At 49.6% G+C, this 14593-nt stretch overlaps 3 protein-coding genes across 3 annotated transcripts; all 3 read left to right on the top strand.

The window, feature by feature from the left end:
* Positions 1-146: 146 nt before the first annotated feature.
* BCR38DRAFT_352037 (C4-dicarboxylate transporter/malic acid transporter) lies at positions 147-1427 on the top strand (the record flags this gene model as incomplete). Its single annotated transcript, XM_040856686.1, has 2 exons — positions 147-894; positions 958-1427. 2 exons carry the CDS (start codon positions 147-149, stop codon positions 1425-1427), a joined length of 1218 nt encoding a protein of 405 aa, XP_040711952.1.
* Positions 1428-10244: 8817 nt separating this feature from the next.
* On the top strand, positions 10245-10980 carry BCR38DRAFT_67103 (uncharacterized protein). Its single transcript, XM_040865549.1, has one exon. The coding sequence runs from the start codon at positions 10426-10428 to the stop codon at positions 10849-10851; it is 426 nt and encodes a 141-aa protein (XP_040711951.1). The 5' UTR covers positions 10245-10425; the 3' UTR covers positions 10852-10980.
* A 39-nt stretch (positions 10981-11019) lies between these two features.
* BCR38DRAFT_399541 (serine-type endopeptidase-like protein) lies at positions 11020-14097 on the top strand (the record flags this gene model as incomplete). Its single annotated transcript, XM_040857719.1, has 8 exons — positions 11020-11148; positions 11199-11546; positions 11599-11717; positions 11771-11861; positions 11914-12050; positions 12108-12609; positions 12659-12753; positions 12809-14097. 8 exons carry the CDS (start codon positions 11020-11022, stop codon positions 13989-13991), a joined length of 2604 nt encoding a protein of 867 aa, XP_040711950.1. The 3' UTR covers positions 13992-14097.
* Between the last annotated feature and the right edge of the window lie 496 nt (positions 14098-14593).

The raw sequence follows: 14593 nt of genomic DNA, 5'->3' as shown, positions 1-14593 counted from the left end.
AGAAGGGCAAGTACGTCGAGTCTTACCACGAAGCTGGCCCATCACTCGCATTCGATCTTCAAACAGAAGCACAAACACAAACATCCCGAAGAATGGAACCGCATCCCGGATACCTGGTGGATGAGAAACGTCAAAGCTTGGGCATGATGGAGACACAAGTCAACTCGGCGGCAACATCGATATTCAACGGCAAGGAAGGACACGATGATCTCGAACACGGTGAGGGAGCCGGACATGTCGACCCTAACGATGTCAACCGACCGAAACTCAAGTTGAAGCCGCGGATTCACCACTTCACATGGGCGTGGTTTACTCTCACCATGAGTACCGGTGGACTCTCTCTTCTGATCTTCGCCCAACCGCACCAGTTCCCCGGTCTCCGTCAGATCGGTCTGTTCATCTACATCGTCAACATCATCCTCTTCGTGGGCGTTTGCTTCGCCATGCTTACCCGCTTCTTCCTGTTTCGGGGTGCCTTCCAAAAATCTCTGACACATCCGAGAGAGGGTTTCTTCTTCCCAACCTTCTTCCTGTCCCTAGCAACGCTCATTACCAGTACACAGCGGTACGCCGTTCCCGCGGACGACGTCCCTCTGATATGGGCCATCCAGACTGCGTACTGGGGATACGTCGTATTAACCCTGTTCGTCGCTGCGGGTCAGTACAGCTATGTGTTTGCCAAAATCAGCTTTGGTCTTCACACCATGATGCCGACGTGGATCTTGCCCATCTTCCCCATCATGCTCTCGGGCACAATTGCGTCAGTCATTGCCGACACACAGCCAGATATCACGGCACTGCCCATCATCGTTGGTGGAATGACGTGTCAGGGACTGGGAATTTCGGTGTCGTTCATGATGTATTCTCACATGATTGGACGCTTGATGCAAGCTGGTAAGTTCTACCAGGCAAAAACACCTGCGCCATGCGAACATCTTTCTGACTAACCTTCCCCAGGTCTTCCTAACCGCGAACATCGCCCCGGTCTATTCATGTGCGTAGGGCCCCCGGCTTTCACCGCCCTCGCTATCATCGGCATGGCCAACGGCCTCCCCGACACGCTTGACCTTCAGAAGTATGGTGTCTTAGATGTGGCCGTCGTTCGCACTATGGCTTTAGTCGGCGCTATCTTCCTGTGGGCGCTCGCCTTCTGGTGGTTTTGCATAGCTGCCATTGCCGTCATCGCCTCCCCTCCCAAGTACTTCCATCTGGGCTGGTGGGCAATGGTCTTCCCCAACACTGGCTTCATCCTCGCCACCATCTCCATCGGCAAAGAGCTGCACAGCGAGCCGGCCTTGTGGGTCGCGACTGGCATGTCCATCTGTTTGGGGATCATGTACTTCTTCGTCCTGTACCACCTCATTCGCGCGGTGATTGTGCAGGATATCATGTATCCTGGTCGCGATGAGGACGTCGAAGACCACTAGACGAGCAACAAAAGCCATAAGACTCGGCATCGCCACCAAACATGTTTAGAGCAAGATGTATTGGGTCAATATCTACGTCAACAACAACAACAACAACAACAACGCAACGGATTACTACGTCAATCATTCACTGTTCTCTTCCATCATCACTCCTTTTTATCTAATGTGGTTTTTCTGTCATTACTTAGCATGTTCCTTGGCATTTCGTTCAGCGGTGGCTGCATTTCCATGTTCAAAGAGATATCCAACACATATAGAAGGTGGGGTCTGGGGAGTTTTGCTTTTACGGTTTCAAAAGTTGGGGCATACAGTGAACGGTATCTGCATTCTTAGGATCGCCCGATTCTTGCACGACAGTCGTGGCGACAGGGAATGGAAAGGTGGTTGATTCAGATAGGGGAGGAAGTGTGTGACGGACACAGCCAGGGGCAATAAACACGTCAAATAATTACGCACCTTGGTGTCAACTGAATGCGCAGGTGATACTTCAGACTTTCTTTCTGGCCTGCGCTCTGCCCACCTACAAATCGAAGTAAATGACATTACGCCACAAAGGATAAAACAAGCGTGTCTAGAAACCTTTCAATGACGTCTATATTACAGGCCCGTATATAATAAGCAACGAGGGGTGTGCCAAAACGAGTCGCACAGAGGAACTCTGTTTCAAGCTCACCTCAAGTCCGCCAAGTACCGCTGTCAATGTAAAACGAGTAGGTTTGAGCTCGAGTCTAAAGTTCATGTCAGATGGATAGCCGACAGAAAGACGTCGGAATCACGTTTGCTGCTATTGTTACTTAACTACCGATCTAGGGTTTCTTGCTATAACTGCGTCTTTAACACGAGGCTTCAGTTACATAAATTATACAAAGGAGGAGAAGTGGATAAATTGTGACAGGCTAGTCGGTGGGCATACGAAGACAAGAGTTATTTTGTGTGTGGATGGATTTAGCTCGTGTGTCTTGCTGACCGATTCGGTTTATACGTCGGGACGACCGAGATCTTCCCGTTCAAGGCTGCAAGGTAAATATAAATGCTCTCCTTCAAGACCGACGAATTAATTGCCGTCTTGATGAGCTAGGTGTTGTCAAGTCTTTCTCATGTGTTGCTGCCAGAGTCGCAGCATTGCTTCATCCCATCCGCTGGTCAGCAAGTCTTTCTGCGTGTATGGCAGTTGGGGTTCAATGTGGAGTTACAGTATAATTGCTTATGGCTCCAATAGCACATTTCGAATTATATACAGTAATTCCTAAGCTCATATACTGCAACGAAGACTTCACAAATGTTCTGTGCAAGGATTTAAAAATAACCACATACCATAATGCAAGATCTTATGTCGTACTCAAACGTTGGCTGGCCAATAGAGACAGAGCTATTAATACATTTTCCATGCGAAACAACTGTTGCGTGAGTCCGGCTGCATCTGAAATTATGTTTCTTACCAAATGGCCGCAACCGCGAGTAAGTTGACAGAAGTTCGGGATTTGCTTTCGGTCTATGAGGTCAGTTCTACGACATCTGATAGTCGGAAAGTTCAGCTAGATCTGGTATACTCTCCTCCCACCCTGCTAGTTTCAAATGAGGTGCAGAGTTCTGCAGCTATATCGTTTTGTTATTGGGTCGTTCTCTCTAGGAACAGTGAACACGATCAAGCATTCATTCCCAGTGCTTTTGGTGATGCAAGAGGCTGTTCATAGTATGGCAGGCTTAATCGGTTATTCATACCCACTGAGGTGCCTTTGTTGATCTGATAAGAGCGACGAGGATCTTGATTTGTCATTCTGTTGCCCGCCCGGACAGCAGATCTTGTTAAGTATCTTGTTATCTGTCTCCATTATCTTTACCTTGAAACCTGCAGGCATTCACCAACGTCCCACACCCACATCCGGGACACCCCCACATGTGGGACACCCAAAAATGCCTCAACACCGCTAGCCTCTAACTTCCATCTCTCTTTTCTTTACCAATATCGATTCAATCGTTACGAAATTTTACGTACGTCTTCTTTACATTAATATGAGTCAATATACCGAAGATGATATTTGTCGAGCTCTTCAAGCAATAGCTACCGGTCAAAGTCTCCGAAAAGCAGCATATGAGCATGGTGTCCCAAGGTCTACTCTTTCACGACGGATTCAGGGAGCCCAGTCAAGAGATATAGCCTTCACTGACTACCAGAGGCTCTCTCCAGCCCAGGAATCTCATCTGGCTGAATGGGTTCGAATCCAGGCTGCCCTAGGCCTCCCACCAACCCATCAACAGCTCAAAGACTTCGCCGAGCGTATTCTACAGATCCACGGAGACACCAAACCACTTGGAAAGAACTGGGTCCAGGCTTTTATCAAGAGGAACCCTTCAGTCAAGGTCCAGAGAAGCAGAGCTATCGATTCCCAGCGTATTAATGGAGCCTCAGCTAATGTGATCAGGCAATGGTTCAAATACCTCGCTATCCCTGAGATCAAAGCTATTAAGGCCTCGAATCGATACAATATGGATATGGATGAGACAGGTATTCTAGAAGGTAGAGGATCAAATAGTCTTGTTCTAGGATCATCTGAGACTCGTTCCATACGGAAGAAACAGCCTGGATCTCGAGCTTGGACATCTCTTATAGAGTGTATCTCTGCGACTGGTACTGTACTACCCCCACTTGTGATATACAAGGGGAAGTCTGTCCAGTAGCAGTGGTTTCCTCTAGACTTGACTCTATACGAAGCCTGGAGGTTTACAGCAACAGAGAATAGGTGGATGTCTGTCCAGCAGCAGTGGTTTCCTCTAGACTTGACTCTATACGAAGCCTGGAGGTTTACAGCAACATAGAATAGGTGGATGTCAGACTCTACGGCTATTGAGTAGCTACAAAAGACCTTTATTCCTTTGACTCAACCAGAGGACCCTGAAGAGACTAACCTAGGTTACTTATCCTAGATGGGCATAGTAGCCACGAAACGACAGAGTTTATGTACCTCTGCTTCATAAACAAGATACACTTGCTTTTCTTGCCGCCACACACATCCCACGTTCTCCAGCCTCTCGATCAGTCAGTCTTTGAACCCCTCAAGGCAGCCTATAAGAAGGAGCTTGGTTACCTTGACCGATGGGATACTACTACTGTCGTAGGGAAGAGAAACTTTCTCCTCTGCTATAGAAAGGCACGTCTAGCAGCATTGACCGATAAGAACATTATCAGTGAATGAAAATATACTGGTCTCTGGCCTTCGAGCATAGCTAGACCCCTTATGAGCGTCCTGCTCCTTGAGAATACGTCAGCACCAATCAGACAGCCTAGTCAGAATTGCAAAGGGTACTCTGATAGTAAGGGTAATCAGGACTGGGCGTTAGAGACATCAGCAGTAGCCTGGTCAACGCCTAAGAGGAGAGATGAGCTTCAAGATCAACTCAGCTTATTTAGCAAGCTTGATAGTGATCCAAATACCCAGCGGCTACTCTTTCGGAAAGTTCAAAAGGGCTTTGATGAGAAGGACTACCAATTAGCTGTCGCACAGCGAAAGATTGAAGCAATAGAGGCGGAGCTTGAGGCTAGTAGGGCTAGGAAGCGGAGGAAGGTCAAGATGAGCCCAAATTCGAAGTTTACTAATATCAAGGTTATTCGGAAGGCTCAAATCGAGGCTGGTGAAATTGAGGATAGTACATATGAGTCTAGCGAGTCTGAAAACCCTAGTGACGGTGAAATCTGTATTGTAGTCGCATTAGAATAAGTGTAACAAAAGGTTGAAGTTAATGGTTATAATATACAGTGTCATTTTTAGGGCGTCCCACATGTGGGGGTGTCCCGGATGTACGTGTGGGACGTTACCCGTCATCCATAAGGATATCCTTAAGGTAACTAAGTACTAGCTACTCTTTACCTGTTAGCTTTCTTGCCTTGCGGAGGACCCTTAGTATTGCAATACTCGTCTTAACGGTACTGACACATGTACGGTAGATCTTGTTCTATTTCAGCTTCTATTTCATAATAGCCACTTAAAGCTGTGATTGTAAGCGGGTAGCTCTTTTAAATATATACATAATAAAAGAGCTATTGCAGTGGGGCAAGGCCGGACGTCAGTGAAAATGGAACAAGAGGGGATGGTTTTCCTCTTCCTCCCATCATATCATCACTTCTTTTCACATAGCTTCTAGCACAAAAGATACAAGAAAATAGAGAGCAAGCAGGAGACACAGTTTGACGCTTCGAGCCAGTCTTTTCAGTCTTTTCATTCAGCCCATTCTTCATATTCCGATAGCACTTTATTCTCAAAGTCAATTTCTCTCGCTCCCGCCTTGACTTGGACGTCTACAGGAGCCCCGTCTTGGTCTGCTCAGATGGAAAGCATCTATTATGGTGACCTCTTCACAGTGTGTTGGGTCTAGCGGCATATCCTACTGTTGGCAATGCAGGCAAGAGGGTTGTATTGGTGATGACGCTGCCTCCAGCACAGGCGGTGTGCCTGGAGCACGCAACACACCCCCTGTAGCCCAACAGCTGTAGGAGTGCTCAAATCTTTGCTCAAAGGCGTATAGCCGAAGATCCTTCATACACATAAGAACAGCAAAGATCGACTCATCCGGAGTCATGTTCATAGAAGTTTTGTGTGTATCGTACGCATCCATAGTCGTCCAACCCCCCCATAGCCAGTCCTCCTTACATATTACCTTGTATTTGCTCGACTCAGTTAATTCGGTTTGAGGTCAGTGGAATAGTTGGTCGACAGAAGCGATACCTTCAAAGACGGTCAACGATGGCAATAACGCGTACAGGATTTTCGTAAAGTGGGCCCCACCAGCCATAGTAACTATAATCCAACTAACGTCACTAAGCAAGTCTCCAATTCGGTATAGCTTGGTTACCAATATGCGGAGATTTGGTGGGTTGCGATTGTTCATCCACGCCAACCCTGGCCAACCAGGTTGACTTTATGACGTTGCCTCGAGGCTTGCCAAGATCAGTGCCAAGTATACACTGCCGTAACAGTTCGTATTTCTCTATTTGTCCTTACAGTATGTTCCGGACACTTGCCGTGACTGAAATTCGTACGTTTACATCGTCAGGGTGTTTCCACAGTCCCACAGACGGAGTTTTGAAGGATGCGGTAGTGGCTCTATTGCAGTAGCCCACAACAACCACTAATATGCAACTATGTGCCTGCCTTTGGTGGACTTCAGTGCGTGCAATCCTGCTGGCGCAACAACGCCGGTTGAAGCTGAGATAATATTCGTCGGATCCAGTCACATGTGTCGCTTTCCCTCCATTACGTACCTGATCCCCACGTTTAGGTGGTGCCATTTGCGTAGTTCCGGGCGGACGGTGGGTATCGTCAGCCCCAAATGTGGAGCTGGGATCGACAGATACGGACACAATACAGAGAATTAGATAAAACATGGACGCCTACGCGCCTGAACAGCGTGACTGTACAGTGAAGGTAGATTTTAGCCCACTTCCGGGCCTCGCAAGTACGGTCAACCTGGCGAGAGTAAGCAGCAATCATACCGTTGGCAGTGCAGGGACGAGGGTTGTATTGGTGATGGAAGATAATGATGATGATGGGACTGAGTCCCAAAGGCTACAGCTACGCAAGGGCTATCTAAGGGCAATCGGCCCAAGCGCTGCACTCAGCCCACAGGCGGTGTGCCTCGGGCACGCAACACATACTATGGAGAAAAGAATGTATGCAGGAAGGATCGAATCCGTCACACTGTCCACTAGGCGATGAGCACGCAGGTCGCTATTTCAGAGTAAGCCCATAGGGGCTCTTGACTCTTGGCTGTTCTCATTGAGGTCGATATTCTTACCAAAAGGAACGGAATAATTGTTAAGCAGAATACCGGTTTTGTTGACATATGGTAATTGACGGACTATCTGCTGGCTCGCGTGGCTGTTTGACTTGCAGGAGTAACCTCGGATCCTTGGAATTTCGTGGGAACGTATGGAAACAAGGTTGTGTCTTCTTTGCTGATATTGACGGGACACAGTTCTTGAAGGGTGGAATTTACTGGGTTATGAGGCCGAGAACAGCAAAGCACTGAACTCCTGAATCACTGCTGCCTTGTGCGGCTGGGTCTTGATCTGAGTGCCCACTGTGGAGAATATCAGTATGGACACGAGTGGATGACGATTCGATCTTGTACATCCATGAGGTAGCTAGGATAAGTATATAAATGTCTACCTATTTCATTCTTGACACCAAACTTCCATCCTCCACAACTTCAACCCGACAAGCACACATCCATCCAATATTACCTTGAAACGAGCTCGATTAAATTACCAACCAATCTCAAAATGCAATTCCAAATCGTCATCTTGTCCATCATCACCCTTGCCATAGCAAGCCCTCTCGAAATCCGTTCGTGCCCTGTCAACGAGGTTTCGTACTGCGACTCCGTGGAGGACTGTGGCTGCTCCGACAACCTGGGAAGCTGCATCTTGAACGGCGGCGTCTAGTAAGTCTCAGCTTGTGGATAAACATGATCGATTGGACATATTGCTAACCAAAAACAGCTACTGCCAATGTAGTAACTGCTGAACGCTCTGCGACTTGAATTATTCGGCCATGAAGTCTTCCGGCGTAGACTTGGAAGCGCAAATAGGGGATGTTCCTGATATCTTGGTCTGACTTAAGGGGCTTGGCTGAAGGTTGCTCGGATGATGATATTATGAACTCGAATAGGAATATCTACAATATTTAAAACTGGGAGTTGTGATACCGTTGGCAATGACGACCTGTGAATTATCTGCGTATGCATATCAGCACATGCTTGTTGTTGGACATCGACTATACCAAAAGGAAAAGGCGTTTATTTGAAGTAGTCTCGGACTCGAAGAACCATATACCGAATGAAGGTAGCCATCAGGGCCCTTAGTACAGAGCGATAAGTGGTCCAACCCTGTTCAAGTTTCGAAGTCCGTCACGGAAGTGCGCCACTTGAGCAAATGACTGTTCAGCCTAGTTTCATTTCTTTCGAACACTTTTTCGAGATATTCAAAGACATGGGATCTCGTGATTGTAGACCTGGACTGTTGGAATTTAGAGTAGTCAAACCAAATTTAGTATTGTCACGGCAGTAACCTGTACCCTAACCATACACGAATACCCGATTCAGTCTGTTACTGCCAGGGTCAGCGGCTTGCTCAGAGGTCTCCGTCAACCCCCTCTTAAACTGTCATCTTGGAGCTGTTGGATGCATGACTCAACTGGAGCGTAGTGATTCCGGGCACAGACAAGTTGGCGGTCTTACGGTTCGAGACAAGTGGTAACATAGAGTAAGATCCACAACGTGCAAGACTAGAGGCACTGCCTGACATCTAGCATGCAAGTCTTGAGTTGGATATCTCTAAGTGCTACAAGGAGTAATGCCCTCGTCACATTTCAGAGCAAGTCAACTGTCAGTCTCAGGATCAAAATGCAGAGGTACATTGGCAGAATACATGCCGGACCTCCTATGTAACAGCTAATATGTCCATATTCTGCTAGAGTGGGCCCCTTCACCTTTTGGCGGGGTAGTCCGATAATATGTTGCATCTGGCCATGATCTTCTCCGACAAGACTAGAGAATTTCAGAGCGAGTTGCGTAGGATAGAAGCCGCAGGGCTGCCTACTTTCGTGTCAGGGACGGCCTCGCGGTCGGCGGATCACCGGTCTCAGCGGCCCACCTGGCTGGCTGCATAGATTCGTGCCGATAGAAAGCTATGGCCACGGGTAGATCAGAGCATCCGAAAGAAAATGAGGCAAGAGGGAAAAAGAATAGACGGTGTGAACGATCACCCACACGATTGGCGCGTCGACTTGAAGTGATGAGGCAATCATCTGTCCAACCATTGTCATTGTTCAATCCTGGAAGAACTCCTGACCGGGTTCATTGTGACTGGTGGCAGGCGTAGGTTGCATTGCAGCATTGCATCGACGCGAGGCACACATTACGATGCGAGCTCGAGACTTTAGCTCGGATGATGGTACCATGGAAAGGCGACGTGATCTCCTACCTTGGCTTCTTGGCTTCTCGACCGGTTTGCCGTAGACAGGATGATAGATGCGCGAATAGTAGGCACCCATCCATGGATCACCACCTTGTACGAGTGGTGATGAAAGGAAAGGCGCGAATAAGATCGGTGCCAAGCGCCACAAACAAGCAGCATTTGGACCCTGAGCCGTTAGCGCGGCCCGTCTTGAGCGGCCCGTGGCAACTGCAAGGCACGTACGGAGGAAGGTGCCGCCAAGCAAGATAAATGGCAAAACAGCCCATGGAGCTGCCGTCATCAGGAGCTGGTAACAAACACCCAAAATTAGCTGAGAAACACGGGCGGTGCGGTCCAAACCTCTGCACATTCAGGAAATCAACTGGCAGCAGGTTTTTCGGTTGATGAGCCCAGGGTTGGTGTCATCAGGTTAAGATTGCAGGTTAGTGGAATTTGATATGCCGGTGGACGTTTCTGTCCGTGCGTACCATATCTTAGCCCCATTTACCATCAATAGCCCACAACGGATTTAGGCCAAGCTCCGGAGCTCAAGAACAACATGGCTTGCATGTGGATGGACTCTGCAGGTCCAATTACCGACAATGATGCACTTCATGCGCCTCTTATCCATGATAAGCAGGTCATGAGTCCGTGGACATTGCTTTGCTTTTGCTTTCAGCAATGACTCGAGTATCCTGTCTTCGTTTGCGCCGTGGGTTGGATGGGTGCCAAACCGGCTAACTTTCCGAGTCCCTCTTGAGCCTCATGGGGTAGGTCGTTCACCCTGCCAGAACGCAACTACTTTCCACGCCAGTAGCACAAGCGCCATGCGGGTCATGATGCTATTGGCATCTGGGCCTATCAACCTCAACCCTCCGAGTCGCACGTACGATCATGTGCACTTGACATGATTCTGCCTCATCTTGCCATGCCAGAACTTTGCTCTGATCCCCTCACGCCAAGACGGCAACGGCGGCATAGCATCGAACGTGCTCCAGGAGAACGATCACGGAACTAAGGGATCTCCAACCGGCACCCAGATCTGCCATGATGTATAGAATACCCACGAAGCTGCCATGGCTTTTGATCCAAGTCCCATCGTTGACAACCTCAACTTTCGTGGCTGGCCAAGATCCCTTGGTTGTTGCAGAGATCGTGGTCCAACATTCAGGTGAAAGCGTCTCGCTTGCACGCGTCCCAGACACTGCATGTCACAACTGCCCGAAGGCCAAGTATGCCGGGATCCATGAGGGTGACCACCGACCGGCCGCACAATTTCTATCCGCAGTCCGGCCCTGCCAAGCCCTCGGGGTAACAGTGGGCCTCACTCTAAGCTACCCTAATACGACAATGGCAACTGCACCGATAGTGCGCATCGGTCACAGCTTATCGCTTCCAAGCCGCACATCAACATGCCCTGCTAGCCACGCTTGGCGTACCGGGTTCTCAACAAACGGAGCCCATACACAATGATCGAAGGCACAGCACCCCGTCTCCTACGTGCGATACAAATAGGACAGCTCCCGCTAATCGCATGGAATATATGGGTCCACTCGTTCTGTATCGAGTGCGCTCGTTCTCTACTCGTCATTCTTTTCGTCGCGTGATCGAATTACTCCTTCTTGCGCAGCTTCACTCACAATGGTTCGAGCCAATATCTTGGTGTTTCTCCTTGCGGGAGTGAAAGCCGTGGTAGGGGCCAAACCAGTGAGCAAGATTGTTCCAGGCGCTTACATTGTTGAGCTCGAAGACGCCCAGGTAAGCCATTCCGTCTGATCGTCGGCACACGTGCAGGAACTGACGCGTTATGTCATGGGTAGAATTCCGCCTTCTTCAGCAAGATTGAATCCAAGTGCAACACGCGCATGAAGTTTAACTCGTCTCTGTTCAAGGGCGCCTCGATCCAATTCAATGACCTGCAATCAGCAGAGGCGAACGCTAAAGGTCTCTTGTCACTATATGGTGTCAAGCAAGTGTGGCCGATGAAGACGTACTCGTTGCCCAAAGACGAAATCTTGCATGCCGGCAACTCGGGCTCCTTCATCGAAAACGTGAAGAGGCAGGTCGGCAACGACACGTTTTCGCCTCATCTCATGACCCAGGTCGACAAGCTGCGAGCGGAGGGCTTTGTTGGCAACGGCGTCAAGATTGGTATTGTTGATACTGGTGTACGTTGTCGACCAGGAGACTCGCCGTGGAACGGTTTGCTGATCTTCACAGGTGGACTACACTCACCCTGCCCTTGGCGGTTGCTTCGGCGAGGGCTGCTTGGTCAGCTACGGCTATGACCTGGTTGGTGACAATTACACAGGTTCAAACACCCCCGTGCCAGATACCGAGTATGTTATGCATGTTAATAACTGATCTTCCAAATGTCTTACCTGTTCATCAGTCCGTATGATGGCTGCGAGGGCCACGGCACCCACGTGGCCGGAATCATTGCTGCCCAGGCAAACCCATTTGGCTTCACTGGTGCTGCCCCCGTACGTATTGTGAGAAGGTTTCGAGATGCGTCGCATTTCTAATACGGATTAGGGCGTTACCCTTGGCGCATACCGAGTTTTCGGCTGTGACGGTAATGCTGGTAGTGATATTCTTATCGATTCTTACCTGCGAGCCTTCGAGGATGGTAGCAACATCATCACTGCCTCCATTGGCGATTCTTCAGGATGGTAAGGCATCAGGTCGACCAAAAGGACTTCCAAAGAACTGGCTGACATTGCGTGCAGGAGTGAGGATCCTTGGGCGGTCGTCGCCTCACGAATCGTCGAGCAGGGAGTTCCCTGCACTATCTCAGCCGGAAACTCTGGCTCCGCAGGCCTCTTCTATACCAGCACGGCAGCCAACGGCAAGAAGGTCACCGCCATTGCATCAACCGACAATGTGATTTCTCCGATGCTCTTGGTCAGCTCGTACTACACGGTTGACGGTGGCGATAACTTGACTTTTGGTTATGTTCTGGGTACACCAGGTGACTGGGCAGGTGTCAACTTGCCCCTCTGGACACCGACCTTCAACGTAACCGACCCAGCTGGTGGTTGCGACCCCTACCCTTCTGACACTCCTGACTTGTCTGGCTTCATTGTCCTCGTTCGCCGTGGAACGTGCACGTTCGTTCAAAAGGCGGAGAACGCTGCCGCCTTCGGTGCCAAGTACGTCGTGTATTACAACAATGTGGATGGTGCCCTTTCGCCCGCTGCTGCCGTGGAGGGAATCTTGGCTGTTGGCATGGTAAAGTAACCGATCCAAAGAAATACATGGCTGGTGCTAATGGTAACAGGTGACTTCATCGCAAGGAGAGAAGTGGGTGGCCCTTCTGGAAGCAGGATCAGAGGTCTCATTCGACATGCTCGACCCTGATACCGCCCCTGTGGTGTATGTACACATTGGTCTTGGATATTGTAGACATCTTACTCACAACTTGAAACAGCCTTGGTGAGGGGATCAACAACGTGACGGGTGGATTTGCCAGCACTTTCTCAAGTTGGGGCCCGACTTTTGAGGCTGATATCAAGCCCCAACTTGCCTCTCCCGGCGGTCACATCTTGTCCACCTACCCAGTTACTCTCGGATCGTACGCTGTTTTGTCTGGAACTTCAATGGCTTGCCCCCTTGCAGCAGCTATTTTTGCTCTCATCTCCAACGTCCGGGGCACGCTTGATCCTAACGAGCTTCAGCATGTTCTCGCCACGACATCGAACCCCAACCTCCACAACGACGGAACAACGACCTATCCTGTTCTTGCACCTGTTGCTCAGGTTGGCTCCGGTTTGATGCAAGCTTACGACGCCGCTTACGCCACTACTCTGCTCAGCGTCTCGAGCCTTGCCTATAATGACACTGACAACTTGGTCGACACCCTAAACTTCACCATCACCAACACAGGAACCGAAGAGGTTACCTACAACCTGAGCTACGTCAGCGCTGCCACCGGGTACACGTTCTCGAACGATATCTACCCCGATCTTTTAACCGCTATCGAATTCGACGAGTCCTTTGCTACCATCGAATTGAGCGAATCCAAGGTAGCCGTCCCCCCTGGCGCCGAAGCCACCATTGAAGTTACCGTCAAGCCCCCCGAGATTGACGCCTCGCGCCTGCCCGTCTACTCCGGCTACATCACCCTCAACGCCACTAACGGTGAGAACCTATCGCTCCCCTACCAGGGAATCGTCGGTAGCCTTCACGACACCACTGTTCTCGACGGCGCTTACCTCTCCTCCACAAGCGACCCAGCCGCGGAACCCATCACGTCTGAAAACATCACCTTCATCCTGCCGCGATATAGCAGCACTGAAGCCGCGCTCCCCCTCGCCGTCATCTCCCTTTGCTTCGGATCGCCCCTCGTCAAGATTGAGGTGTTGTCCGTGCCCGGCTACGGCAATTCCACCAACACGGCCAAGAGCCTGGGGAATATCCTCGGCTCGCCCCTGCCTTACCTGCCTCGCGACTCCTTTACCATAGACTGGAATGGGAAGCTCGAAGATGGAAGTTTTGCGGCCGCGGGCAAGTATTTGTTTAAGGTTGCCGCGCTGCATATCTTCGGCGATGCGAATAACACCGATGAGTACGATGTTGCTCAGACGGCAGCGTTTACGATTGAGTATGTATGAATGATGTGATGGGATGTCTTTTCACGAGTAGAGTAGAGCAAAAATTTCTTTTTGCACATAGTTGAATACATTTTAATCGAGCTCTACTTTTTTTTTGTGGTACAAAGTGAACTGCCACCGCTTTGATGCCCCTGCCCCTGCTTGATGATTCGAACAAGGCTTTTTCTTATTTCATTTGCCTTCATTTGCCTGGGAACGACACATAGATCGGCGCCTGAGCTGCTCGCACGTATGCTGCGCCGCTTGAAACTGTTTTCAGGGGGTCATTGCAGACGCGGCTATGTCTATACACGTAATTTCGACATGAAGCTGAGGACAAGTAAGCCTTCTCTCGATTGTATTCTCCTAACTATGTCGTCTTTGGCGGGTGAGTGGTGATGTTCAGCAGTTCTAGTAACGTACCTATCCGCGGCTATCCTACTCAACGGCCTACTCTACGACGCGACGCGAACCTATGCATCCCCACTACTATTTTCTATATAACGTCACAACTACGGGTCTAGTTGATAAGAACACCGAATCACCTATTCTTCTGCTTCAGCCCTACCTTCCCCTTTATATATCTCAGCTAAAATACGCATACGTGACGCTGTCATCGACGT

This window comes from Pseudomassariella vexata (genome assembly GCF_002105095.1).
Source record: "Pseudomassariella vexata strain CBS 129021 chromosome Unknown BCR38scaffold_14, whole genome shotgun sequence".
NCBI lineage: Eukaryota > Fungi > Ascomycota > Sordariomycetes > Amphisphaeriales > Pseudomassariaceae > Pseudomassariella > Pseudomassariella vexata.
Note: the sequence above shows the minus strand (reverse complement) of the source record. Positions and strands in the feature narration are given on the sequence as shown.